This window comes from Oryctolagus cuniculus, chromosome 7 (assembly GCF_964237555.1).
Source record: "Oryctolagus cuniculus chromosome 7, mOryCun1.1, whole genome shotgun sequence".
In the NCBI taxonomy this organism is placed as follows: Eukaryota; Metazoa; Chordata; class Mammalia; order Lagomorpha; family Leporidae; genus Oryctolagus; species Oryctolagus cuniculus.
The window spans coordinates 161316242-161342469 of NC_091438.1; the positions used below are offsets into that span (position 1 = coordinate 161316242).

The 26228-nt window shown below is 64.8% G+C and overlaps 1 protein-coding gene and 1 long non-coding RNA gene across 9 annotated transcripts in view; one reads left to right on the forward strand and one right to left on the reverse strand.

Moving 5' to 3' along the window:
* The window catches only part of KCNAB2 (potassium voltage-gated channel subfamily A regulatory beta subunit 2), an 83155-nt gene continuing 56927 nt past the window's right edge, over nt 1-26228 (reverse strand). For 5 of the 8 annotated variants that reach the window (XM_051841109.2, XM_051841108.2, XM_051841107.2 and 2 more), the window contains 13 exons: nt 26039-26082; nt 25394-25431; nt 17817-17896; nt 15245-15289; nt 13643-13687; nt 12674-12717; nt 11585-11671; nt 7850-7935; nt 6531-6651; nt 5844-5938; nt 5026-5146; nt 3655-3743; nt 1-2632 (listed from right to left, as the gene is read on the reverse strand). In XM_051841109.2, coding sequence (XP_051697069.1) covers nt 2543-2632; nt 3655-3743; nt 5026-5146; nt 5844-5938; nt 6531-6651; nt 7850-7935; nt 11585-11671; nt 12674-12717; nt 13643-13687; nt 15245-15289; nt 17817-17896 — 903 coding nt within the window. In that variant the 5' untranslated portion in view covers nt 25394-25431; nt 26039-26082 and the 3' untranslated portion in view covers nt 1-2542. 8 annotated transcript variants of the gene reach the window in all.
* On the forward strand, nt 3663-24454 carry LOC138850743 (uncharacterized). Its single transcript, XR_011390919.1, has 2 exons — nt 3663-3764; nt 24247-24454. It is a non-coding gene; the product is annotated as an uncharacterized lncRNA (long non-coding RNA).

The window sequence follows — 26228 nt, forward strand, 5'->3', positions numbered from 1 at the left end:
GAGAGAGCAACGGGCTTGGGTTTATTGTGTCATTCCGCCGGCGCGGCGCGGCGCGGCGTCTCCGTCTGAGTCTCGCGTGGAAGCTCGAGGCGTCTGGAGGTCTCTGCCTAGTGGGGGTGCAGTGAGCTGGGGGCCGCAGTCGTTAAAAAAGGGGGCAGAGAGCACATTAGTCACACGGCTGGATGAGGACGGGGGAGGGCGCCCGCCCTTCCTCGGGACCTTGGACCTGACCAAGGGGTCGGGATGAGCAATGGTGGGGGCTCTGCGTGGCAGCAGGGTGGGAGACTGCCTCGCCGCCTGCCCGGCCGCCTCCTACGTGGAGCACCCCTGGAGGGGGACTGGCCGGGGCACGCTGGGCTGCGAGGTGAGGGCCACAGGGTGGCTGTGAGGGGAGACCTGGCGTCCCAGGCCCGTGTCCGGCCCTTGGAGAACTGGAGCCGGCTCCTGCCTTTCTGGCTCATCTGTCCTTGGTCCGGTCCCTCCTGGGCCCACTCAGTCCCTCCCCAGCCACCCTGCTGTGAGGTCGGGGGGAGCAGCGCCCCAGCCATGGAGGACGTGGAAGAGAGAGGCGTGTGCAAGTGCCGGCCTGGTGGCTGCCCGGGTGCCTAGACCATGGCTGTGGCTTTCCAGGGGCCCACACGCATCCAACGGGAACTCAGCTTTGCTGGGCGTGGCCCTGGGGGAGCCCCGGCCTCGACCCAGGCACCACCGCATTCCCTGGTCCATCTCCCAATGGGCGGCACCAGGGGCTGGCAGTGTGGAGGCCCAGCCATGCTCCCTGCCAGCGGGGGTGGGCCTTGTGGCCCTTCGAGCCTGCCTGTCCACCACACCACAGGCTGGGCCTCCACTGGGAGGGATGCTGCCCCTCCCCACACCCCCAGGTGGCTTCCAGCGATGCTTGTCACAGGTCTCGGTGGAGACCCGGGGCCTGGTCCATGGGGAGGGGTGAGGGGTCCAGGCTCCCGGATGGGCCCCCAGGTGGAAGGAGTGGAGGAAGCCACGTCCCCCTACCCCTCTCTTCCCCTGCCTCCCCCATCTTTATGGCTTCCGGATGGCCAAGTTCCCAGGCCCCAGTCAGGGCCGGGGCCAGGCAGCAAGCCCAGGGAGGGGCCTTCTCAGAACAGCAGCTTCTACTAAGGGCCAAGCAGGAGCAGGTGTGCCTGGCCCGGGGTGTGCCGTGAGGGCAGCAGCAGGTGTGCCTGGCCCGGGGGTGTGCTGTGAGGGCAGGAGCAGGTGTGCCTGGCCTGGGGGTGTGCCGTGAGGGCCGGAGCAGGTGTGCCTGGCCCGGGGGTGTGCCGTGAGGGCTGGAGGCACAGCTAGCTTAGGGTGCGGCAAATGCTGGGACGACTCGGGACCTCAGGGCTGGGCAAGTCTGCAGGCTTCCTGGCACCACCGTCCCAGCTCCGGTGCACACTCTGCCCTTCCTGCCCCCACCCCGCTCCTGTCTAGGCTGGGGTGCAGGTGTGTCCAGGGGGTGACCAGCACCGGCATCTCTCCAGGGAGACTCCCTGGGCCTTTCCCTACACTGTGGGGCTGCTGCTGGGGGTACAGCAGCATGGAGGACCCCAGGGCCCCTCCCTTACGAGAGGTCCTCCCTGGAGCCCACGCCCAGCACCCCGGCGCACAGTAGAGCCCGGGGTAGGGGGTGTGCGGAGGGTGGTCGCCAACCACGAGCAACTCGGCCTTGTGCGCGTGGGGGCCCTGCCTTCTGCCACTTCCCACCATGTGGTCAGCAGCCTCAGGCCAGCGAAGACTGCCCGGCCTCAGGGCCTTTGGGGGCCCACTCCACCAGGCCCTGCTAAGGGATCTGAGGACCCTCCCAAGCACGCGGGGTCTCCGTGGGTGTGTGGGGAGACGGAGAGAGACGATGTGGCCCTGGGTTGGAAACCAGAGCCCCACACGTGTTGTGGTTCCTGTGCTGCCAGCCAATCACCCTGGGGTCCCTGGCCCCTGCCAGCAAGGGTGGGGTGGGGGCCGAGGGCCGGCTCTATGTGGAGCTGCTAGCGGCAGGGAAGGGGGGGGGGATCTGAGGTCAGGCCCAGCGGAAAGCACCAGGAGCCCTTGGAAAGTGAGGGGTTGTGTGGCCCTGCCCTGCCCCCGCGGCCAGGACCCTGGCAGACGCGGCCCCAGGAAGCGCCAGACCCCTGTTTCCAGGTGGGGGCTCTCGGCAGAGGAGAGGCCAGCCTTGCCTGCCCCGAGGACCCCGGCAGGTCTTGGCCTGGCCATGACTTGGGGCGTGTCCGTGAGGGCTGTGGCTGGGAGAGAACTGGGTGGCTTATTCTCAGAGGATGAGCAGAGACGCCAGGTGTGGGTGGGCGCCCTGGACGCCCGCGGATCGGCTGTCTCCCAGCACCGGCCCCACGCGGGCCGGCGGAGCGGTGGTGGTGTCTGCGGTGACTCTGGAGTGGTTCCTGATGACGACGTGGCGTGGTGTTTTCTCCGGATGCAAACCACACTCTGCACTTGGCTTCAGGACAGCGTAAGCGAGTGGACAGAGACTAGGAGGGGCACGGACACTGTCCAGCAGGCGGGCGGGCGCCACTTAGGACCTGTAGTCCTTTTTGCTGTAGGGTTTATTGCCCAAAATACTATCGATCTCATGGATGATGGAAGAGGACAGTTTTGGGAGGACCTGCACGCAAACAGAAAGGCTCTCAGAACCCGCCCCCAGGACCCAGCGGGCAGCTCTTCCCGGCATCCCGCTGGCCTGGCTGGGCTCCACCCTGTCACACCCTGGCCCCACTGGAAGCAGACAGAGTCCACATGGCTTCCTTGTTTCAAAGGTTTGGGGCAGACAGGAAGCACATGTGGGGTTCTATTCTCCCCTTCAAACTCCAGGCAGCTGTAGAACCTTCCAGAAGGGTGGTGATGTGACACAACATGCAGATTCCAGGGCCTGACTTCCAACTGCCCTTTCCCAGCTGTCCCCGCCTCAACAGTCGGCAACACCAGGTGACAACCCCGGGCCATCGTCAGATGCTTGCTCTCACCCCCCAGTCCCACAGCCCCCCCCCAAGCACCCAGGATCCACCCATGGCTCCCCCCCGGCTCCCCCAGGGGCGATATCACTTCCAACCAGGCCTCTCTTCCCCCAGCCTCCCCACTGAGCTGCCAGAGAGAAGGACCCCTTCAGAAGCCCCGCGGGAGCTGCCCCTCTGCCGCCCAGTCCCGCCGGGCTGCGGCTCACTCAGAAGCAAGACCCCCGGCCTGGGGGCAGGGCAGGCGCTGTCTCACGGGACCTGCCCCACTGCCCTGCTGGGCCTCTAACGCCACTGTCCGTCCTGCCTGGAAGCTTCCGCCTGAGCATTTGCAGGGCTCACTCCGCACCTGTTCAGGACAAGCCCACCCTCCAGCCCCCTTAGAACCGGGGCCTATGGTGCCGCCTCCTCTTGGCCCCAGCGCCCCTAGGGTGCCCCCGCTTTTCCCTCAGAGCCCTCACGCCTTCTCACACCTAATTTCTTGCACTAAGTGCTTATCTCTGCTGGTGCTGGAAGGTACACTCCTCCAGGGAGCATCTCGGGCGCCTGGAACCGGGTAGGCGGGCGGTCGGTGCTCAGTGACCACGTGCCTGCTCCAGGACTGCCTGGGACCGTGGGCCCCGCCCAGCCGGCCGCCCTGGGCCCTCGAGCCCCACCCAGCAGGCGCCCTGCTCACCTGTATGGCGCCAATGTTCTCCATGAGCTGCTCTGCGTTGGAAGCACCCAGGAGCACGGAGCTGACGCCTTCGTTCCGCAGGCACCAGGCTGAGGGCGGCAAGACCCGAGGTGAGGCAGGCACGCTCGGTGCAGGGCCCTTCCTGGCTCTGCCCCGCCCTGACGGCGCCAGAGAGAGCCGGATGCTTGGTCTGGGGGTCCCGGGCTCCTGGAAGGCTCAGCAGTGCTAGGTGGGGGCTTTGCTTAAGGAGTGGGTGGTGTTGGGGGAGCCTGGCCCTCCTGCTGCTCCTGGTGCAGAGGTGGCTCAGGCACTCAGGGACCCCTGACCTGGCCCCACGGCCCTGGGCAGGCACTCAGGGACCCCTGTCCTGGCCCCACGGCCCTGGGCAGGCACTCAGGGACCCCTGTCCTGGCCCCACGGCCCTGGGCAGGCACTCAGGGACCCCTGTCCTGGCCCCACGGCCCTGGGCAGGCACTCAGGGACCCCTGACCTGGCCCCACGACCCTGGGCAGGCACTCAGGGACCCCTGACCTGGCCCCACGGCCCTGGGCAGGCACTCAGGGACCCCTGACCTGGCCCCACGGCCCTGGGCAGGCACTCAGGGACCCCTGTCCCGGCCCCACGGCCCTGGGCAGGCACTCAGGGACCCCTGACCTGGCCCCACGGCCCTGGGCAGGCACTCAGGGACCCCTGACCTGGCCCCACGGCCCTGGGCAGGAACTCAGGGACCCCTGACCTGGCCCCACGACCCTGGGCAGGAACTCAGGGACCCCTGACCTGGCCCTACGACCCTGGGTGGGCACTCAGGGACCCCTGACCTGGCCCTATGACCCTGGGCAGGCACTCAGGGACCCCTGACCTGGCCCTACGACCCTGGGCAGGCACTCAGGGACCCCTGACCTGGCCCTATGACCCTGGGCAGGCACTCAGGGACCCCTGACCTGGCCCCATGATCCTGGGCAGGAACTCAGGGACCCCTGACCTGGCCCTACAGCCCTAGGCAGGCACTCAGGGACCCCTGACCTGGCCCCACGACCCTGGGCAGGCACTCAGGGACCCCTGACCTGGCCCTACGACCCTGGGCAGGCACTCAGGGACCCCTGACCTGGCCCCATGGCCCTGGGCAGGCACTCAGGGACTCCTGACCTGGCCCTACGGCCCTAGGCAGGCAGTCAGGGACTGCTGCCATCACTCCATGGTCATGGGGCCCCAACTCCGCCCTTGCTGGGGAGGCTGTTTAGGGATCCCTCCCTTTCTCCCTAGGGCCCCAGCCCCACCTCCGAGGGCCAGCTCGGGAACACTGGAGCCAGGCCCTCGTGGACCCCCCCCCCAGGGACACGAGCCCCCACCCCGGGCCCAGAGCTTGGTTACCGATGGCCAACTGGGGGAGGGTGCAGCCCAGGCGCTCGGCGATGGCCTGCAGCTCCTTCAGCTTGGCCTGCTGGCGCCGGCCCTCCTCGCTCAGGATCTTGTCTTTGAGCCACTGGTAGCCCTGGTGGGCAGGGGCGGGGGGTGGCAGGGTTACAGGTGAGGGAAAACTCCTGGGCCTCTGCCCCCCGCAGCAGCCCTGCCCCAGGCCACGGTGGACAAGGATGGACCCCCTCTGAAGGGCACAGTGGGGGGTGGGCTGAGCCAGGACATGCAGCTTCAACCTGACTGGTTCTCCCCGGAGGCCTGGAGCCTGGGCTCAGAGCCCCCCCCGCCCCGGCCACCTCCCATCTCTGTGTCTCCTGGGGCTCTCTGTCCTGGCTGCATGCTTGGGGAGCAGCAGGTGGGACCCCGGGCCGGTCTGCTCTGGCTGGGTGGTTTTTCTCTGTTTGCTCCGTGTCTGCAGTCTGGGGACTCCTGGGGGTGTGTGGGGGGGTGCTTGTCTTGGGGTCACCTCTGAGTGGCTCTACAGCCCCCAGCCCTGAACCCGGAGGTTTCAGGGCTGGTAGAGAGTGGGGGCCAGTGCATGGCAGCAGGGGGTACCCCGTGTGGCACTGTGAGTGGGGAGTGGGGGTATGAAGGGGCTCCTCACCCGGGGCTGTCCCATGGGGCGGGCGGCTCCTCCAGACACAGGGTCAGGACAGAGGGGGCTCTGTCCCTCTCTCGAACCACCCAACCCGACCCCCGTGCACAGAGCTGGGCGGCCGGGGCCCAGGTGAGCCAACTGCACCCCAACTGTCCCCTGCCCGCCCCTCCCTCACCTTCAAGGAGGCTCGCGAGTAGGGCGGGATGCCACTGTCGTACTTCCCGGACACGATGCCACAGGCCAGAGGGGACCAGGTCATGGCGCCCACTCCTGAGAGAAGGGAAGCAGGCGGAGTGAAGCCTGGGGCGTGGGCGGGTGGGGGGCGCGGTGGACGGGGCAGGTGGGGCGGGGTGGGGCGCGGTGGACGGGGCAGGTGGGGTGGGGCGCGGTGGACGGGGCAGGTGGGGCGGGGTGGGGCACGGTGGACGGGGCAGGGGGGGCGGGGTGGGGCGCGGTGGACGGGGCAGGGGGGGCGGGGTGGGGCGCGGTGGACGGGGCAGGGGGGGTGGGGTGGGGCACGGTGGGTGGGGCAGGTGGGGCGGGGTGGGGCGCGGTGGACGGGGCAGGGGGGGCGGGGAGCGGCAGGTGGGGCAGGGGGGGCGGGGTGGGGCGCGGTGGACGGGGCAGGCGGGGTGGGGCGCGGTGGACGGGGCAGGTGGGGCGGGGTGGGGCGCGGTGGACGGGGCAGGTGGGGCGGGGTGGGGCGCGGTGGACGGGGCAGGGGGGGCGGGGTGGGGCACGGTGGACGGGGCAGGGGGGGCGGGGTGGGGCGCGGTGGACGGGGCAGGGGGGGCGGGGTGGGGCGCGGCAGGTGGGGCAGGGGGGGCGGGGCGCGGCGGGCAGGCGGGCGGGGCGGGCGCACCTATCTTGTGGAACAGCTCGGGCAGCTGCACCTCCACCTTCTCCCGCTGGAACATGTGGTACTCGGCCTGCTCACAGATGGGCGGGATCAGGTTGAACTGTCGGGCCACGGAGTAGGCCTCCTGTGCACAAGAAGGGGACACAGCGCTGCCGGTCAGCCAGGGTGCCGGAGAGGGGACGGGGGCGCCCCCGCGAGATGCCTGGGGCCCCCTCTACCCCGACACGCACTCTTCCTGGGCATCTAGGAGGCCCCTTTGTGCCAGGAAAAGGGGGCGGCTTGTGGGACCCCAAGGTGAGGGTCTTGGTTAAAGCACAATACTGTACCAGCCTAGGGCTCTGGCACTTCCTGGCAAAGCACTCATGCCCTGTGCCTCGGTTTCCAAGGGTGCGAGCCTGCTGCATGCCGGGCACTCAGAGCCACGAGCACCATCCCGGGGCCTGGGCCTGGGCGATGGCAGGGGCAGCAGCACCAGCCCGCTTCCAGGACGTGGCCACCTGTCCCTCCCCCACCCCAGAGGGTGTGGCCGGGCAGGAAGGGCTGTTGGCCACGCTGGGAGGTCCCTTCCCTGGGCTTCTGATCCTGGGGCACAGCAGGGGTGGCCCAGTGTTGGCCCCGGGCAGCCTTGGAAGATGCCACGTAAGGGCTCATCCGTGGCACAGATGCCACAGGCGGATTAATGGGGTTGGTTAACTGGAAATGAAACCCGGCGGCACTTCCGTCATGAAGCAGGAGCCCAGCACTCAGCGGAGGCGGCAGCACCGTCGGGAGGCAGGCAGCGTGCGGCGGGCCAGGGCTGGGCCTCAGGGGCCGAGAGCAGGGCGCCGTGCCGACCCTCGGGCTCTGCCGGCTCCCATGCAGGGACTCGACAGTCAGTGGGTGCCTTCTGGGACATGCAGGTGAGGGGAAACCCTGCCAACCAGGAGGGCCGCGTGCTGAGGCCGCCCAGGCCCTGAGCCACGCGTGGGCTGGGTGAGTCTCAGCCTGAGCCGGGTGACCTCGGGCACATTTCAGAACTCAAGACACAGGATGACATCAGCACTGCCCCAGAGGGTGCTGGGAGGATGAAAGGGGAGCCGGCCCCCTTGGTGCCTGACATCTGGCATCACAAGGGCCCAGCCCAAGGGGTCCCGGGTGTCGCCACCCTTGAGCACTGGCCCAGCCCCACACCTGTCCTCTCAGAGGCTCAGAACAGGCCCACCCCGTCTGCACTGCCTGCAGGCGTCACCTCCAGCCCCCACCGGACCGGCACCGCTCTTCACACCTCGGCACTGGCGCAGCCAGAGCCCCTGCTGGTCCCACACAGCCACGCCGGCACCTACCATGATCTCCATGGAGCTCCAGCGTGAAGTGCCCCAGTACATGGCCATCCCCTGGTTGATGACGTGGGTCATGGCACGCACGGTCTCTGGTGTGAGAGAGCAGAAACCACAGGTGGGGGGTGGCCCGGGCCTGGGGCCCAGCCCGGGGGCGCTCGGCAAACGCGGGCGGCAGGAGCCGGGGGAGGCGGGGCTGCAGCGACGTCTTGCAAGCGGTGTGCTCGGGGGTCCCGGGCTGCGGGGAAGCCGGGGGCGAGCTGCACCCCAGAAGCTGCTTCGCGACAGCCCCTCCCAGTCACAGGCCCAGCGGCACTTTTGCAAAATGGTGCTCGAGCGGCCGTGGCGCTTTGTGGCCCGGATGAGGAAGGGAGGTCGGGGACGTGGTCTGGGACTCCGGCCGGGGTCTCTAGTCTGGGGAAGGATCGGGGGACCAGATCGCTGAGCAAGGACCGGACGGGTGGGTGGGGGTTCCGAGCACACGGGGAGCGTCTGTCTCCTGCTCGGCTGTGCTAGTTCGCCAGGAACCCGGGGCTGCGTGGAGAAGGCACAGTGCACGTCCCAGCGCGGGGCTGCAGGAAGCAGACCGGGAGGCCCCGGGCTCTCAAACCAGCCCAGCACCAGGGGATGGTCCCAGGGCAAGCGGGTCTGGGTGCCCCTGCTGGGAGGGGTCGAGGGCTGGAGAGGAGTTCCGAAGCCCACGCCACGAGCTCCGGAGACAATGAGAATCCCAGACAGCGGAGACTCATCACCTCCTGAGGAGTAAGTCTCTGAGACCCCTCGCCAGCCTCGTCAGTCGCAGAAGGGCCCCCCCCGCCAGGGACATAGTGATCCCACCAAGTGGGGAGGGCCTTGGGGCAGCGCTTGACCTCTCTGGGCTACGCCCACATCCCACGTCGGAGTGCTCCGTTCAGGGCCCGGCTACCCCCTTCCCAGCCAGCTTCCTGCGAAAGTGCACGGGGGCAGCGGGTGTGGCTCAAGCACTTCGTCCCTGTCCCCCACGTGGAAGCCCTGGCTGGAGTCCTGGCTCCTGGCTTGGGCCTGGCCCAGCCCTGGCTGTTGTAGGCATTTAGTGAGTGAACCAGCGACGGATGCTCTCTCTCCATCTGATTCTCTGTCTCTCTCTTTCTCAAATACAAATGAAAAAAACCATACAGAAAAGGGCTTTTGAGGTATAGAAATCTGCAAGCTGCTGTCCCCCCACCCGCCACGCCCCCCCCAGCTGTTGCAGCCTCCCTGGGATGATGTGGCTTTGAAAACAGGACGTGGCTGTGAGCTGTCCCATTTCAAACGGCCCTGGCTGCTCCCTGGCTTCTCTCAGGCCCCGCACAGGGCTCGCAGTCCGCCTGCTGCAGGCAGCAGGTGTTCCTAAGAACAGGGCAGGGCCCTCGGCCTGGGGAAAGCCCCACGCCCCCAGGAGTTGAGCTCCTCTCTGCCGCTGTGATGCCGAAGCTGAGCTCCCTGAAGATGCCGGGGCTGGGGAGACGGAGGCAGGAGGGAGCCGGCTGTGTCCCGACGGCTCCACCTGGGAGTGGTGCAGGACAGCAGGCACCTTCGCTGGCACAGGCGGGCACTGTCTGGGGTGTCCTGTCCCACCCCTCCTGGGTCCCTGAGCGCCTGTCTGGTTGAGTCCACTATGTAGAACCCAGGGCACCCTGGGGACTGGAGCCAAGGGAGTAGGGGCTTCCAGCGTGCTGGTTCCAGGAGGGTCCCCCAGGCTCCTGCACCTGCTGGCCCAGCCCTGTCCCCTCCCTCCATCCAGGGTCAGGCACTGCCCCCTGCCCATGCATCCCTGTGTGTGTGTTGGGGGGGGCTTGGGAGGGGAAGCGTGGGCCTCCCTGGGGTCCCCTTGTGTGTTTCCTGCCTGAACAGCCAACGCACTGGAGTGAGGAGGAGAGAGGCGCCCGTGGGCAGGTCCGTGGAGCACCCAGAGGAGCCCGGGAGGGTGCTGGCCACATCCTAACCCCTGAGCCCAGGCCCCAGGCTGCGCTGCCCTTGTTTTTTGAGATCCCCTTGGGGGCACCTGTGACTGTGCAGAGCGCCCGGTCAGCCAAGGCTCAAGTCCACATGCCGGAGACAGGGCGGCCAGAGGACCCCAGCGCCAGCCTTGCTCCCTCGCCCTCCCAGCCCCGCCCTGTCTGACACAGAAGTCCCCGACCGGCGAAACGGCACAATGCCCCTCCCATGCAGTGACAGAGGGGCCGGCGCCGGGGAGGCCAGAGCTCATGTGGCCTCGGCAGTCCTGGGAGGGAGGGGGTCCCTGGAGGCGTGGGGCAGAGACAGGCGGGGCGTGGAGCCGAGGCAGGGAGCACGGCACGCTACGCTTCTGCCGGGGGGTGTCAGTGGCCCCAGAAGCAGGGACAGTTAGGGACAAGTGTCCTTCATTTCAACTGCCGCTGGAGAGAGGCAGGCGGCAGAAGCCTTCCTGCTGTTGCCAAAGCCCAGGGCGCCTGTGCCCGGTCACAAATAACACGGGAGGGCTCAGGCGGCGGCACCAGGTGGCCGGCAGGAGCCCTTGCTGTGTGGGGCGGAGGCTGAGGCCTGGCCGCAGGGTGGGGCCCGGGGGTCTTGGCCACAGCAGGCAGAGAACAAACGTGGCTGGAGGCCGCCTCTGTCTCAGGATTCCACCCGCTCCCGTAAGCGAGTCTTCAAAGGGAGGGGGCTCCGTTTAGACGGAGGCGCCTGGACACGGTCAGGGCTGGCAGTCCAGCCCCCGAGGGCACGTGAGCGGTGGGCTCTGGAGGGGAGGCTCCGTGGCTGGCGTTGCCTCCAGCGGCGGCTCCAGGGGCCGCGTGTTCTGGGGTCCCTGACGGGTTTGCTCCTCGTCCCATCAGGGTCAAGGCTCCAGGCAGGGGTGGCAGCACCCTTAGAGGGAGAGGAGGCCACCAGGGTCACAGCACGGCAAGCGGGGGTGGGGAGGGGCATGCAGAGGGGGGCGGGAGGGCCGTGGCAGCGTGGGCGGGGCCCCACGGCGCTCTGCTTTCCCTCTCTCGCTCACTCCCGGATGCATTTTATGGAGAAGTTTGTCGAGGGGAGGAGGGCCGTGTAAATAAAACACTGTCTCATAAAATGCAGCTTGGACCCAGAAGTCAGTCGTCGGGCGGGGGACTGTGTACCTTCTATGATGAATGTCCTTGCCTTGGAGGAACTAAATGGGTCCCCTGGTGATAAAAGAAAGATTTAAAGAGACCGGAGTTTGCAGCTGTGGGAACACGAGGCCCGGGGCGCGGGAACACAAATCTCTCAGTGCAGAGAATCCGTTTCGTCTAAGAGAAAACCCGCGTCTACGCTCACGAAGCCAGAGCGGCTCAAACACAACTCCGAGTCCCAGAAGCAGCAAAGCACAGATGAGAAGAGGCCGGCGGCGGGGAAGGGTGGGGGTGGGGGCCTGGGACGAGAGGTGTAAGGAGGAGACGCAGACCACTTCCAACAGGGTGCCGGCTCGCCCCGCCCCCGGCCCGGCCCCCAGCAAAAGACCCGGGGAACCTCGGAACAAGGAGTGCAACAGTTGCAGCCCGAAGCTGCATTTAGCTACCCACAGAGACGCTGAGCTGGGACACCAGGAGGGAGGGCCAGAGTGGGTCAGGTGTGGACCCCCAGGACCGGGAGGTGCAGGGCGCACCTGCTGGGGGGCGCTTGCCCTGCCCCCACACATGGGGCCTGGCCTCCTCTGAGGCCATTGGCAGTTCACACCCTTGGTGAGCCCAGGGTTGCCCATGGGCGCCTGGGGAGAGCCCCTACCTTCCATGGGCGTGTTGGGGTCCGGGCGGTTGGCAAACACCACGTCCACGTACTCCAGCTGCAGGCGTTCCAGCGATGCCTTCAGTCCTGGGGGCACAGGGTTGGGTGGGGTGTCCGGCTCAGGGCTCAGGAGGTGAGAGAAGGGCCCTGGTGCTGGGTGCTCAAGTGGGGGCACCCTAATGGCAGTGGGGCCCTGCCCTTCAGGAGGGTGTGAGGGGACAGCAGATCCCCCTCTTCTGGGACTGCTCCTTGGCCACCTGCTGGGCAGCCTTGCAAGAGGTGTGGCCTCGTGACCCCACACAGAGGTGAGCCGGGTCTGGCACACAGAAGGCTGATGAGTGGCCGGCGTGTGGCACAGAAGACTAATGCCAGCTGTGCCACTTCTGGTCCAGCTCCCTGCTAATGCACCTGGGAAAGCAGCGGAGGGTGGCCCAAGTGCTTGAGCCCCTGCACACATATGGGAGACCCGGATGGAGTTCCAGGCTCCTGGTTTTGGCCTGGCCCAGCTGTGGCCACTGTGGTCATTTGGGGAGTGAACCAGTGGATGGAAGATCTCCCTCTCTCTCTGTTTTTCAAACAAATAAACAAATCTTTTAAACCAACTAAAAGCCAGTGACGTTCTCAATGCAGTGACCACCCAGGGGCAGAGCGGTCAGCGGATAGCACCGGCAGCAGGGGTGGGTGGGGCAGCTGGGAGAGGCAGAGTATACAGCACGAGCGGTGGACCATGCGCTGGGCTGCACACCAACTGCAGGGTCTCCTGGTTCTACCGGAGTCCCAGCAACCCCAAGGCGGCCGCTCTCACTGTCCCCACCTTACAGACACTGTGACAGAGGCCTGGGGAGGCAGAGTGCCTTGCTCAAGGCCACTGGCCAGCGTGGGGCTGAGCCAGGCCTGTGCGTGTCCAGCCACAGAGCCCTCCCTATCCTGCAGAGGGTGGAAGTGGACGGGGAGGGCCAGCCAGAGTACCAGGCGCACGGGGCTGGGGCCCTGGCTGCGTGTCTGGGGGCGGCCCTGTGTCGCTTCTCTGTCCCTGCAGGGGCTGGACGCTCCGGGCCGGGGGCCCCGGGGGCCCGAGCGCCTCCTCACCTTCTATGATGTGCTTCCTGGAGAGGCCCCTCTCCGTCTCGGCTCTGAAAGACAGGGGACAGCGTGTGTGATGCCGCGGGCAGTTTGGGGAAGAGTTTACGGTGCAAGGAAAGAAGGAGGCGCGCGCCGAGTCCACTTTGGGGGAGCGAACGCGAGGCTGCAGGGCTGAGACGCAGGAGGTCTGGGCAGAGGTCTGGACGCTGTCCCTGGGGCGGCTTGGGGGGCACGGTGGGGGGCCGCGGGGAAGGGGCTTTTGCTTTTCAATGTTATGTTTCTATTTTCTTTTTTTTTTAAGATTGTATCACAGGAAGGGCGTTTGGTGCAGTGGCTGATACCGCTTGGGTGGCCTGCGTGCCACACGGAAGCACCGGAGTTTGCTCCTGGGCTCCTGACCCCAGCCTCCTGCTAACGCACCCCCGGGAGGCAGCAGGCGAGGGCTCAAGTACTTGGGTCCCTGCCTTCCTCCTGGGAGGAAGTTCCAGGCTTCTGGCTTCAGCCTGGCCCAACTCCAGCTGTTGTGGACATCTGGGGAGAGAACTAGCGGCTGGGCCATCTCTCTGTGTGTCTGCCTCTCTGTATTTCAAATGAATTACATAAAAGAAGCCCAGAGAGTGAATCCTAGGGTAATTCCTATGAGGTTGAGTTTTGGCCCTGGAGAGCTCGGAGTGGCAGGGGTGCCGAGGCCAGGGGAGGCTACAGGGGGTGGGCAGCACACAGATTTGCTGGCTGCTCCGGAATTTTTACGAAGCTACATTTGGACCCCTTATAAATAAAAGTTAAGTGAGGTTTGTGTGAAGTCCAACTCGGCCAAAGCCGCTGCCTGGGGTCCGAGGTCCCTAACCAGGTGGCAGAACGATGCGGGTGGCCCCTGCCCTGCCCGGCACCCCCTCCCCCACCCCGACCACCCCCAGCCCCGCCTCCTAAACCGTAGTCCCGGCAGAAGCTGGGCCATGGCGCAGCTGCACCTACTTCCCGCCCCAGAAGATCTTGGTGGTGATGACGAGGCTGGACCGTCTGCAGGGCAGAAGAGAAGGGGAGGGGGTTACAGGGCTGTGCTGACCTCCTGGGGGTCTCCCTTCCCCCCAGCACCTTCAGCTCTCACACAGGGACCCTAGAAGCCCCCTCCCCACCAGGGGGCCCAGGTGTGAAATGGGTCTCTGTCATTCCGTGAGATGTGTACCTACATAGAGCCAAGCCTGGGGGCCTGGGACTCCCCATGGAGCCAAGCAAGCAGACCCCCTGCTCCCTGCACCTAACCAACTGAGTCACTAGGTGGGGGTGGGGCTTGACTGGGGGGTGTGGCCAGAGACAGGATGAGGAGACAAGGCGAGGGCTCAGGGTGCCCAGGGCACCTGCTCACAGCTGCCTGGAGGGCTCAGGGTGGTGGGAGCTGTGGGAGCAGATTCCTGCCCGCGGTGGGGGCGATGAGGGCCTGCCAGTCCTGCTCCATGGGCCGCGGGAAGATCAGCAGCTGCCCACCTCTGCCAGGGCAGTGTCACCCCCAGGGTGACCGGGGGTGACCTGACAAGGACCTCCGTGGGTCCAGTGGGGGCTGTGCCTGTCACATCCTGGAGTTGTGGACGAGGCGCCTCCGAGTGGAGACTGACCAGGGCAGAGGAGAAACAGCTTTGAGGAGCGGGGGGCAGGGTATGTGGCAGGGTCGGGGGCTGCCGGCACAGCACCGCTGAGGTTCTGAGTGGTGGGGGAGTGGGGACCATGCCTTCTGAAGATGAGGTCTCAGCCAGGGCTTACTGCCGCTTCAATAAGGCTGTAGCTGGCCCTGGGGTTGGCGAGGCCTGGCCTCTGTCCGGGACCGTGGGCCCTATCTGAGAAGGGGGGCCCTCAGCTCCCGACCTGACCTTCGGGGGCTGAGCTGAAGAGCTGCCACTTCCCAGGTGTCCCAACGGGCTGCGTGGGCACCGTGCAGGCTCAGACAGGCCTGCCGGGGGCGGGGGGCCGACTCTCACCCTTCTCAGGCAGGGCCTGTGGGCGGGACAAGGCTGCTGGTCCCAGCCCGACCCCTGGTTCTTTCAGCCCCTCCCCTCCAGGCCCGGCTATACCCAGGCTGCAGGGAGCTCTCACTTCCGGCTCCCTTTGACCGGGGACTTGGCTGCCAGGGACCCTGGCCTTCTGCCTGGCGAGCTCTGTGGGGGATGGGACAGAGGCAGGGGCAAATGGGCGGGGCTGGAGGCCACAGGCCACCTCCACTCCACTTCCTTCCCGGGCATCGCCTCTGCCTCTCAGAGGACGGCCTCACGCTACTCTGGGGACCTCGGGGGGTGGGGGAGCGTCCCCGGTGTGCACAGCCCGTCCCAGCTCCCTGTGGGCAGTGCCTGGGGCTGCCCCCGCCCCGGGACAGTCCTCCTGCCCCACTGGAACAGTTTTGGGGCTTCTAGGAGTCAGCAGGACAGCAGCAGGGGCTGAGCAACCCCGGAAGTCTCATTCTTCCCGCTGCACCCAAACCCAAGGCCTCGCTCCCCAGCCTGGCACCTGAGAGCGCCTCCCCGTGCCTCCTCCACCCCAGCCTCCCCACGCGCCCATGCAGGCGGCAGGGTGGGGGCAGCGCCTCACCTCCAGCCTTTCTTCTTGATGATGTTCCCCAGCACGACTTCAGCCCTGCAGAGTGAGAGGGGGCGACGGGAAGATCAGACCCAGCCCCACCTGGAACCCGGTCCTTGCCCCTCTGTGAGAATGTCCGCTAGCCGTCCACGCCCACCTTGGCTCGGCAGCTCACACCACAGAGGTGAGACATGGGGCTGGCCAGAGCCAGCCGGGGCAGCTACATCAATTCCCCTCCCCCCAACAAGGGTGGCCACGGGCAGGTGTCCCGAGGGCAAGTGTCCCACTGTCAGCAGCGCTGGTTCCAGCTCGCAGCGAAGGAGGGAGCCCTTGTCGTGCCCAGCGGGGCCAGCGTGCCGTCTCCCTGGCCAGCTGGAGAGTCACGTGGGCACAACATCCAGACAAAGATTTTCTTAAAAGGCGGATTATTCATCAGCTACATCCTCTGTTTTCAGAGACGATCCACCGCCCGGCAGTGAGCTCTCCGGCAGAGTGCGTGTGCGTGTGCATGTGTGTCCCTCACTGTCCAACATCAGAGGGGCAGATGCCAGGCCGACCACTGTCTGCTCTGCTTGGCACCATTCTGGCCCTGCGCCAAGTCGAGGCCGGCTGGGGTCCCCGGAGGGCCGCAGGAGCCGCGTGCGCCTGGCACAGCGGTGCTGGCTTAACTTTGAAGGACTTTCTGCTTGTAGCAAAATGTTTCTGAGTAAAAGCAACAGACGGAGAAGATCCGTGCCCAGTGCCCGGGTCCAATTATGAAAGCGCCTGAGTCATGCACTCAGAAATAATGGGCTCTAATTTGCAAGCTGTTTAGCATACATTCCGAAGGCTCCTCTTCACGGTCAGCAGGCACAGGGAACTCACCAGGCCCAGGGAAGGAGGGAGGACGGGAGGGAGGGAATCGGGGCTGACCTTGGGGCCGGCGGAGCCGCAGACAATGAATGAAGCAAAGCCGCGCACAGGGTCCTGGCTGAGGGTTTCTAAGATGTGCATTGTGCAGGGGGCAGAGACACCGCAGCTCTCCCCAGGAGAAGCAAGGCCCTGGCGGGACACGCACTTGGCAGTGAAGGGGCGGCCCTAGCCCGCTGCCCGGGATCCACCTCCCACCCCCTCGTCCAAAGCGTCTTCTGTCTGTCCGGGGACACGGGGCCCCGCTTCCCAGGGAGGGTGGCTGCTGCTGCTGAGGCACTGGCCGGGGGCCAGCAGCAGGGGCAGCTCCAGGCTCTGCAGGGGGGGGGGGTGCAGGGGCTGGTGGAGGAGCAGAGGACAGCGGCTCCCAGAGCAATGGCGGCCCAAGGGGAGGCTGCTCCCGGAGTCCTGGGCTCTTTAGCAAGTGGCTTCCCAGAGGCCTCCGGGCTGCCCAGGACGTGGCAGCTTGCCCTGGCCTGCTGATCCTCGGTGTTCAGTTCAGTAGGGGGTGGTGGAGCCAGTGGAGGAAACCAGAGCCGGGCTCCCGGGGAGTGGAGCATGCCAGGGGGCTGGGCCATCTGGAGCTGCAGGAGGCTGCGTGGAGCTGCCTCCTACACACTCGTGGGCAGCAGAGCCAGGCACAAGCAGGGCCAGGAAAGAGGGTGGGGCCCGCTGGGATGGCCTTGGGCTTTCCAGCCCCCGAGCCTCCTGCCCAGGCACCTGAAAGCTCCCCACTCTGGTGGGAAGCTCTGCCGGCTTGCAGGTGGCAGGGGTGAGCAGGAGGCTTGGGGATGCCAGCAGAGGCCCTGGGCGATTAGCTCCCCCGGGGCCTGGGTCGGGATTTGAGCAAGGGTCCAGCCGGGTTCCCTGATGCTTGGCGCTCCAGCCCGCTGCAGGAGACAGGTAACCGTCCAGGGCCCCACGAGGCAGGTGCCGGCCCCGCGGCCCAGTGCACAGCAAGCCAGCGCCGCAGCCAGCCTGGCTGACAGGAACTTGGCTCGCCCCAGCAGGAGGGGCAGGAGGGAGGGTGGAGAGAAAGAGCCAGCTAATGACTGCGCAAACAGAAGCTGACTTTTTGAAACCCGATGCAGGAGAGTGGATGATTTGATTACAGTCAGTCTTCAAAACCGAAGCCAGCAGCCCTGGCAGAGGGATGATCTTTTACATAATTGAGTAGAAAGTTCACTGCCAAGATGGGAAGTGCTCCCGTGGCACTGGGGGCCCGAGCCTGCTTCCCGTGGCACTGGGGACCCAAGCCTGCTCCCCGCGGCTCCGGGGACCCGAGCCTGCTCCCCGCGGCACTGGGGGCCCCAGCCTGCTCCCCGTGGCTCCGGGGACCCGAGCCTGCTCCCCGTGGCACTGGGGGCCCGTGCTCCCCGCAGCCCCAGTTGCCCATCAAGAACGTGAAATGCCGGCACTGGGGCTGGCCGCAGGCCTTTGGGGTCACCCTGCTGCTTGGGTACAAAGGGAATTTAGCCAGCGAGGGTGTCCCTGTGTCCCTGTGTCCAGCCCTATGAAAACAACACCTCCCAGTACCATGGAAGGATGGCTTCATGGAGGAGGCAGTGCGGACAGCACTGTTGGGAACGCTTGGGAATGCTAGCGGCAGAAGACTGGAGCTCCAGCTCTCCCCAGAGTCCTCCACCCTCTTTTCCCATGGGAAAGGGACACGTACTTGCCGGCTGCGTAGACTTCTGCGGTATCGAAGAGGTTGATGCCATTGTCGTAGGCCAAGGTCATGAGCTGCTCTGCCATCTGAAACGAGAGAACCGGGCTGATTGCGGCCAGCACTGTCCTGCTAGCCCCAGAGGAGGGCCTGGGGGCCAGAGCAGGACCCGGGGGCCAGAGCAGGACCCAGGGGCTGGAGCAGGACCTGGGGCCCCGGGGGAGGGCCTGGGGGCTGGAGCAGGACATAGGGCCCTGGAGCAGGAAGCTTATGGCCTGGGAGGCCTCCTGCATGCTCAGACCCTGTGCCCAGCGCTGGACACGCTCCTGTCCGGCTCCCTCCCCTCCCTCTCCTGTGATGGAGGCGGCCCTCAGCACCGTGACAAGGAAGGAACATGGGTGAAAAACTTCCTGAGCGCAGGGACGCCATGCCTGGGGCCATCTCAGGGCTGTGCAACCGGCACTGGGTTGACAGTGACTCCCCCCACCCCAATTCATGCCCACCCAGACCTTCTTTGGAAATAGGGTGTTTGTGGTGAAATCAGTCGGGGTCAGGCTGTACAGGAGAGGGTGAGCCCTGAAGCCGAGGTGACAGGTGCCGTGAGCAGAGACACAGATACAACGAGGAGCCTGTGTGTCAAGGGAGGCAGAGCTGGGTGCATGTGCAGGCCAGGGGAGCCCAGTGCTGCCGGCAGCCAAGGGGCTAGGAAGTGGCAGGAGGCAGACCCCACTTCTGAGCCTCGGGAGGGGTGCGGCCCGGCCAGCACCTTGAGTGCAGACTTCCAGCCGCAGGGACTGGGAGAGAACAAACTTTGGCTGTTGGGAGCCACCTAGGCTGCGGCAGCCCCAGGACACCCACCTGGCCCCCACCAAGGGTGTGGCAGGTCTTGGCGGGGTGGGCCATGGCCTCAGCTGTGTTGCGCGGATTCTCCCAGCACCTGCCACCTGGCCAGGCTGCCCACCAGCCTAAACACGCTGCCCACCAGCCTCTGCTCCACGGGCTGCCGGACGGGTGTGCCGGTAGGGCGGGTGACATGCAAGGAGCCAGCCTGCCCTCGAGAGCCCCCCGCCCCTGCAAGCTGCAGCAGAGGAAGAGGGCACCCCCAGCTCTGCCGTCCCCTGGGTGTGACACTTCTCCAAGCTCTGCTCTGGGCACCTGGCCTCCCTCCCCTGCTAGCCCAGGGCGGGGTGGACAATTCCGAATGACCCCCACCAACCGCAGGACACAAAGCCGGCCGGGCACGGCTTCCCAGGGCTCCTGGCAGCAGGGCAGGAGTGGGTAGCGAGCACGGTGGCCACTGGGGGCGCCACCTGGAAGGAGGGTCCAGGCCCAATAACTCCCTGTGGGAGAGCAGGCTCAGGCCACCAGATGCTGGGATTTTTCAAGGGAAACCAGAAATCCATGCTGTTTCAGGGGCTGGGGGAGGGGAGGGTAAAGTCTCCTGGTTCCCGAACGCTGGCACAGAGCCCAGAACACCCGGGTGCTGTGCGGTCCATGGCTAAGCCCCACTCATGGCTGCTGGGGCAGGGATGGGAGGAGGGCGGTTGGTGGAGCTTTCAGGATCCCCCCCGCCCCCCATAGCTGATGTGCTGCCCACTCTGCTGTAGCACCAGGGGTCAAAGTGGCAAAGGCACAGAGGCCTCGGGGCAGTGGTGCTGCCGGTGCCGGTGCTGAGCCGGTGCCGGTGCCGGTGCCGAGCTCCCCCCCCCCCCCAGGCGTTTTTCTTCCTACCCCAGGGCTCTGGCACTGGCTCAACCTCACCAGCATCCTGACCCTTCCTGGGTGCCTCCCACCAGCCAGGCTGAGCGAGGCCCAGGAGGGGCCTCCCCGCCCCTGCCCCACCCTCATCTTTCTGACCTGGAGGGCAGCACGGGCACAGAGCTTTGCTGCTTTCTTGTAACGCACCCCCGAGGCCACGCCCCACCAGCTCCCGGCCACCTCCCCTCTTCCTTCTTTGAATGAAAACCGTGCACGGTGTCGTGAAATACGCATAACCCAGTTCACCATCGTCACCACGGTAAGCGGGCCGCTCTGTGGTGTTCACGGTTGTAGTCCTGGGCAGCCACGGCCACCGTCTGTCTCCACAGCTTCTTCACCGACCCAAACTGAAACTGTGCCCCTTACCCACTCCCCCTCTGGCCCCGGCCCCTGGCAGCCCCCCTGCTGCTTTCTGTCTCTGTGAACTTGGCCAAACCCAGGGCCGTGTTCCAAGGACTCAACGCGTGTGCCTCTCTGGCCGCTGGCGCCTTCCACACTGTGTCCTCCAGACAGCAGCCCATCAGAGACAAAGGGTGACATGAGGGTCTGTCCTCCAGCTGGCTCCGGTGGCCCCCAGTCCAGCCGCCCCAGGGCCTCCTCACTGACTACAGTCTGCACCCCAGGCAGGAGGCCCCTCCGCGTGGCCGCGGCCACCGGCAGCCCCGAGGCCTTCGTCTGTCCCTGCCCGCAGGAAAGCCAGAAGCACCCTCCTTACACCTGGCAGCGCACCTGGCTGGCTACCAGCGAGGAGAACGGGGAGCCAGGAAGCCTTTAGGGCAGTGCCTTCTCGTTTGGTTTCCCGGCGTGAGTTTGGTGATTTCCTCCTGCCGACACCGCACCTCAGGCACTCTGAGTGGTCCCGGGGGCCCAGCTAGAGACTCCGCTGTGCAGGGGCACCCGGCTGACTTAACGGAGCCTCTACCCTGGCACCTTCTGGTTCTCTCCAGGGTCAGAGTCCCAGACGCGGAGGTCAGGAGGAAGTGCAGGGGACAGAGAGGCCACCTCCCTGCCACCCTGGCCCGGGAAGCAAGGAACCATCCTCGCCCGAGTACCGCCCCCCCAGAGCTGGGAGCTGGGCCTGGGCTTGCAGGCCGGAGCCCAGGTGGGATCCCCTGGCCCGGTCACCAGGTGTGATTTCTGGCACCTGCTGTGTCTCAAGACAGGAATAACTAGCGCCAGCTCCCCGGTGGACGGGGGATTCAGGGAGAGTCAAGCGGTCAGCTTGCGCTCTTGCTACCTTGCTGCTGTCCAGCCTGCCTGGAACTCAGGCCTCTCGTGGGTTGGTTTCTACAGAGGAGCGGCGTGGGGCAGCAGGGAGGACGGCGAGCGGGACGTGGCTGTGATCTCAGGGCTGCGGACTGGGGGCTGGACGCTGTCCTGCCCTCGGGGCCTCTGCGCAGCACAGTGGGAGGCTGGGGTCATGCTAGCTACACCGGGCAGTTTGCTGCACTCTTGGGCAAGCTTGCATTTGCACCCTGGCCTGGCACACAGCGAGGCCGAGACGGCCCCGTGGATATGGGCTGACGGCCGCGGGGACTCCATTGACTGGGGGGCATCCTTGCTGCCAATGGCCAGATGGTAAATGATTTACGCTGTGCAGGCCAGACGGCCTCTGTCACCACGACTCAGCTCTGCCCAGGTGATGCGCCGGGGAACGGGCACGGCGTCGTGCGGACAGAACTTCACTGACAGAAGCACGCTGCAGAACTCAGACAGGAAGTTGACCAGAGGTTACCACCGGTCGGGCACTTGTGGCTTAAGACTAGAGTCTCGGGGCCGGCGCTGTGGTGTAGTGGGTAAAGCCGCCGCCTGCAGTGCCGGCATCCCTTCTGGGCGCTGGTTCAAGTCCCAGCTAGTGCACTTCCTATCCAGCTCCCTGCTGATGGCCTGGGAAAGCAGCAGAAGGTGGCCCAAGTGCTTGGGCCCCTGCACCCCCGTGGGAGACCTGGAGGAAACTCCTGGCTCCTGATCAGTGCAGCTGTGGCCATCTGGGGAGTGGACCAGCGGGTAGAAGACCTCTCTCTCTCTGCCTCTGCCTCTCTGTAACTCCACCTTTCAGATAAATAAATAAATCTGTAAAAAATAAAAACTAGAGTCTTGGTTTGGGGCGATGAACGTTTTGAAGCTCCGGGTGATGGCTCCATGGCATCATGCCTAAACATGGCTGAAAGGGCAGGGAGCAGGCGTGTGTGTGGCCTGGATAAGACGTCCTGTCCCAGGTCAGGGTGACCGAGTTGGGTCCCAGCTCTGGCTTCTGTCTCAGATTCCTGCTAATGCACACTCTGGGAGGCACTGATGATGGCTCCAGTCCTTGGGCTCCCAGCCTCTGCCCCGACCCAGGCTGGGCTGTTGTGGGTATCTGGGGAGTGAGCCAGTGGAACAAACAAACAAGGACCACTGACATGGTGCTGTGACCAAAGCGGTCGCTTGCAGCATGGGCATCCCGTATCTGAGTGCCGGTTTGAGCCCCGGCTGCTCCGCTCCTGATCCAGCTCCCTGCAGACGATCCTGGGAAGGCAGCAGAAGGTGGCCCAAGTATTTTGGCTCCTGCCACCCATGCAGGAGACCAGGATGAGCTCTGGTCCAGCCTCAGCTGTTGTGGCCATCTGGGGAGTGAGCCATCAGATGGAAGAGCTTGTTCTCTCTCTCTCTCTCTTTTTAAGATTATTTATTTATTTATTTATTTATTTGGCAGGTAGAGTTACAGAGAGAGAGAGAGAGAGGGAGGGAGGGACAGAGAGAAAGGTCTTCCTTCTGTTGGTTCAATCCCCAAATGGCTGCTACAGTTGGTGCGCTGCGCCAATCCAAAGCCAGGAGCCAGGTGCTTCTCTTGGTCTCCCATGGGGTGCAGGGCCCAAGCACCTGGGCCATCCTCCACTGCACTCCTGGGCCACAGCAGAGAGCTGGCCTGGAAGAGGAGCAACCGGGACAGAATCAGGCGCCCCGACCAGGACTAGAAGCCGGTGTGCCGGCGCTGCAAGGCGGAGGATTAGCCTAGTGTGCCATGGCGCCGGCCTCTCTCTCTCTCTTTCTTCCTCTATCACTTCGCCTCTCAAATAAAGAAACAAATAAATCTTTAAAGAAAACTTAAAAACTAACAAACAAACAACGTGGCCAGGGTGGGGAGGAAAAGCCCATATGTTCTCCCTGGGCCTGCAGTCGGCCGCGCCCTGGGACCTGGGGTGCTGGATTTTACTTGGACACCACCTGTAGGACTTAACGCAAGAATTCCTCTTGGTCCTTCGCTCCCCTGCACAGCCTTCCAGAGCCCCGACTCCCTTATCTGTGCCTTCCTCATCTGCCAGCTCGGTGCCATCCAAACATGGCCTCCGACATCGCCAGCTGTGCCTCGGTGTCCCTGATGGAGCCAGCCCGGGCCACCGTCGGTCACTCAAAGGCAGCGGGTGTGCTGGGGGCGGAGTCACCGGAACCTGCCCGTCCGCTTCTCTGCCTTTCCAAGGGACGGCACCCGCCGGGTGACGTCACACCCTCTACGGGATTCTGAGGTAGCACCTGGACAGTAGGGACCTCATCTCGGAGCACCTGGGACTCCCTCTTGAGAACCTCCCCCCCCCCGGCCGTGAGACTCTGGTCTAAAACTATGACCTGAAACACTCAGACAACAGCAGTCCACTGCATCGCACCCGGGGGAGCACAGAACCCCCTAGCGTGATCGCTCAAGCTCAGGAGCGGACAGGCTGCACCGGGTTAGTGACAGGATTGTGACTGTCTGTGTCCCACACGCGATTTAGGCCAATACCTGCATTAATCGCAAGATTACACCCGGAATTGTTAAGGTTATAATTGATATTGGTTTCACATAGACCTTAGGTCAGCCTGACCCTAGGAACCACGCATTCCCCCTCCCCTCCTTGTGGGTTTTGCCTTTATTGACCCTGTGGCTCTGAGCTTCGGGGTCGAGAGTTCTTTAGGGCACAAGCCCGCTCTCCACCGCCGGCAATAAAGGGCTGTCACATTTCATCGTGTGTGGTGCTCGTCTGCTGCACTCGCTCCGGCGCGACACTTCCACGACTCTCGGAGCAGCCATGACGAGGGGAGTGAGGCCGAGCCAGGCACGGGGGCCTAGGGCTCTGAGCTCCGCTCCCAGTGCCCAGAACCAGACTGGTGTGGGCCACGGTGGGTAACTCCCTTCCTTAGAACCTTCCAGTTCACCCTGGGACAGCCCATTTCTGGCAACCTCACAGCACAGGGAACATGAGGGGTCTTCAGAAAATTCATGGGGGCCGGCGCTGTGGCATAGTGGGCTAAGCCTCTGCCTGTGGCACTGGCATCTCATACGGGCACCGGTTCATGTCCCGGCAGCTCCTCTTCCCATCCAGATCTCTGCTTTTGGCCTGGGAAAGCAGTGGAAGATGGTTCCAGTGCTTGGGCCGCTGCACCCACATGGGAGTCTTGGAAGAAGCTCCTGGCTCCTAGCTTTGGCCTGGCCCAGCCCTGGCCAATGTGGCCATTTAGGGAGTGAAGCAGCAGATGGAAGACTCTCTCTCTCTCTCTTTCTACCTCTCTGTAACTCTGCTTCTCAAATAAATAAGTAAAATCTTTCAAAAATGCATGGAAATGGGGCCGGCGCTGTGGCACAGTGGGTTAAAGCCCTGGCTGGAAGCACCTGCATCCCATATGGGTGCCGGTTCTAATCCCAGCTGCTCCTCTTCCGATCCAGCTCTCTGCTATGGCCTGGGAAAGCAGTAGAAGATGGCCCAAGTCCTTGGGTCCCTGTTCCTGCGTGGCAGACCTGGAAGAAGCTCCTGGCTCCTGGCTTCAGATCAGCACAACTCTGGCCATTGTGGCCATCAGGGGAATGAAGCAGTGGATGGAAGACCTCTCTCTCTGTAACTCTGTCTTTCAAATAAATAAATCTAAATCTAAAATGAATCTTGATGTGAATGGAAGGGGAGAGGGAGTGGGAAAGGGGAGGGTTGCGTGTGGGAGGGACGTTATTGGGGGGAAGCCATTGTAATCCATAAGCTGTACTTTGGAAATTTATATTCATTAAATAAAAGTTTAAAAAAAATAAATAAATAAAACTAAATCTTTAAAAAATGCATGGAAAATGTAACATAAAAGTAATGCATGGATTTCAAAAATAAAGGAGCTTTTCATCCCATTTCTATGAACTTCTAGAAGTACTCTCACAGTCCTATCACCAGCTACTGTCACCAAAATAAAAACCAAGAAAACACAAGCCGTGTGCATTTAGATTTCGGCGGAAGCACAGGTTTTCCTTAGAGAACTGCGCAGTCACAGCTAACAGGGTCGTGAACCCGCCCATGTGTGAATTTTCAAGCTCAGCCCTCCCAGCAGGAAGGAGGGCAGATGGGAAAACCCCTTCCCGTGCGGGTGCCTGAGCTCGCCCAGCAACGCCACCGCTCTCGCTGCCAAGCTGTCTCTGTCCAGAAGTGTGCATCCCCCCGGGCCGGGCTGCCCCTCCTCCCTAGAGACCCCGGGACGCCGGCAGCACCCCGACAGCGGCTTCTCTGTGCTGGCCTCTGCGCCCCGACCGTGGAGAGAGACGCCCCGGTGGACACGGAAACATGCGGCCTGGAGTTTGGTAAAACATCAGCCTCCTCGGGTTCTCCCACCGGCAGCAAAACCGCAGAGGCCGCGGCTCCACACGACCCCGGCGGGCACTCACTGCAGGGGCCGCTCAGGCCTGCACCCGCTTTACGGCTGGGAACCGTGTGCCCCCTGAGTGCTCCTGGCTAACGGGGTGGGGGGAGGAGCCACGCGCATGAGGCTCACTGGCTCGCGCAGGGGACCTCGCTGTGTGGCTGGGGTCTGCGTGCAGGGGGTGGTCGGTCACTGCTTACCTCGTCGGTGATCTGGCCTCCAAAGGTCACCCATGTTCCTGGAAGGAGACACACGGGACCGATTTAGGGAACCTGCCAGATTCCCCCATGGGAGGCCTCAGGCTGGTGGGGGAGGGGAAGGGAGCCACAGGCTGCCCTACTGTGCTGTGAGCGTGTGGACACCGGCCTTCAGGGCCAGTCCCTCCCTCCCTCCCTCTCTCTGTTTCGGGGTGACTGTCTCCAGGGCACATAGTGATCTCAGGCCCTGCAGGCAAGGGCCCTCGTGAGTGCTTGCCCAGAGCTGGGGCTGATGCTCCCAGTGAGAGTGGAATGGGGGCGCTCCTTGGCCTCGGGCAAGCTACTTGCTCCTGCCGGGAATGGGGGGGCCTCGGGGTTGTGCACGTGCCCCGTGGAGGGGCCTGCACCTGGTGACAGGGAACGAGGCGAAGTCCCAGAGTCCTTCAGGCCGAGCCCACCCACGGGGGTGCCTCTTCCTGGCAGCCCTGATTTTCTGGGTCAGCGAGGAGGAGGCTGTGTGAGAAATCCGTCCTAGGCCCCCTCCCCGCTTCTTCTGCTAAGGCCTGGCTCTGCCCCTCCCCCTCCCCACCTGGCCCCTGACTGCTGGGCTCCGGGGTAGGGGGGCAGCCAGGGGTCCCCCTCACTCACCAAGCCCCAGGCAGGACACCCGCAGGCCGGACTTGCCCAGATTCCTGAAAAGGAAGAAAAAACACAAGCTTGGTGTGGGTTTCCCCTGACAAGGCCCACCCACCACCGGCCAGATGCGGCCCTGCAAGGCCGCCCCCCCCCCCCCCAGCTGACACATCGCGAGGCTGTGAGGGAGGCGGGGACTGCTGGA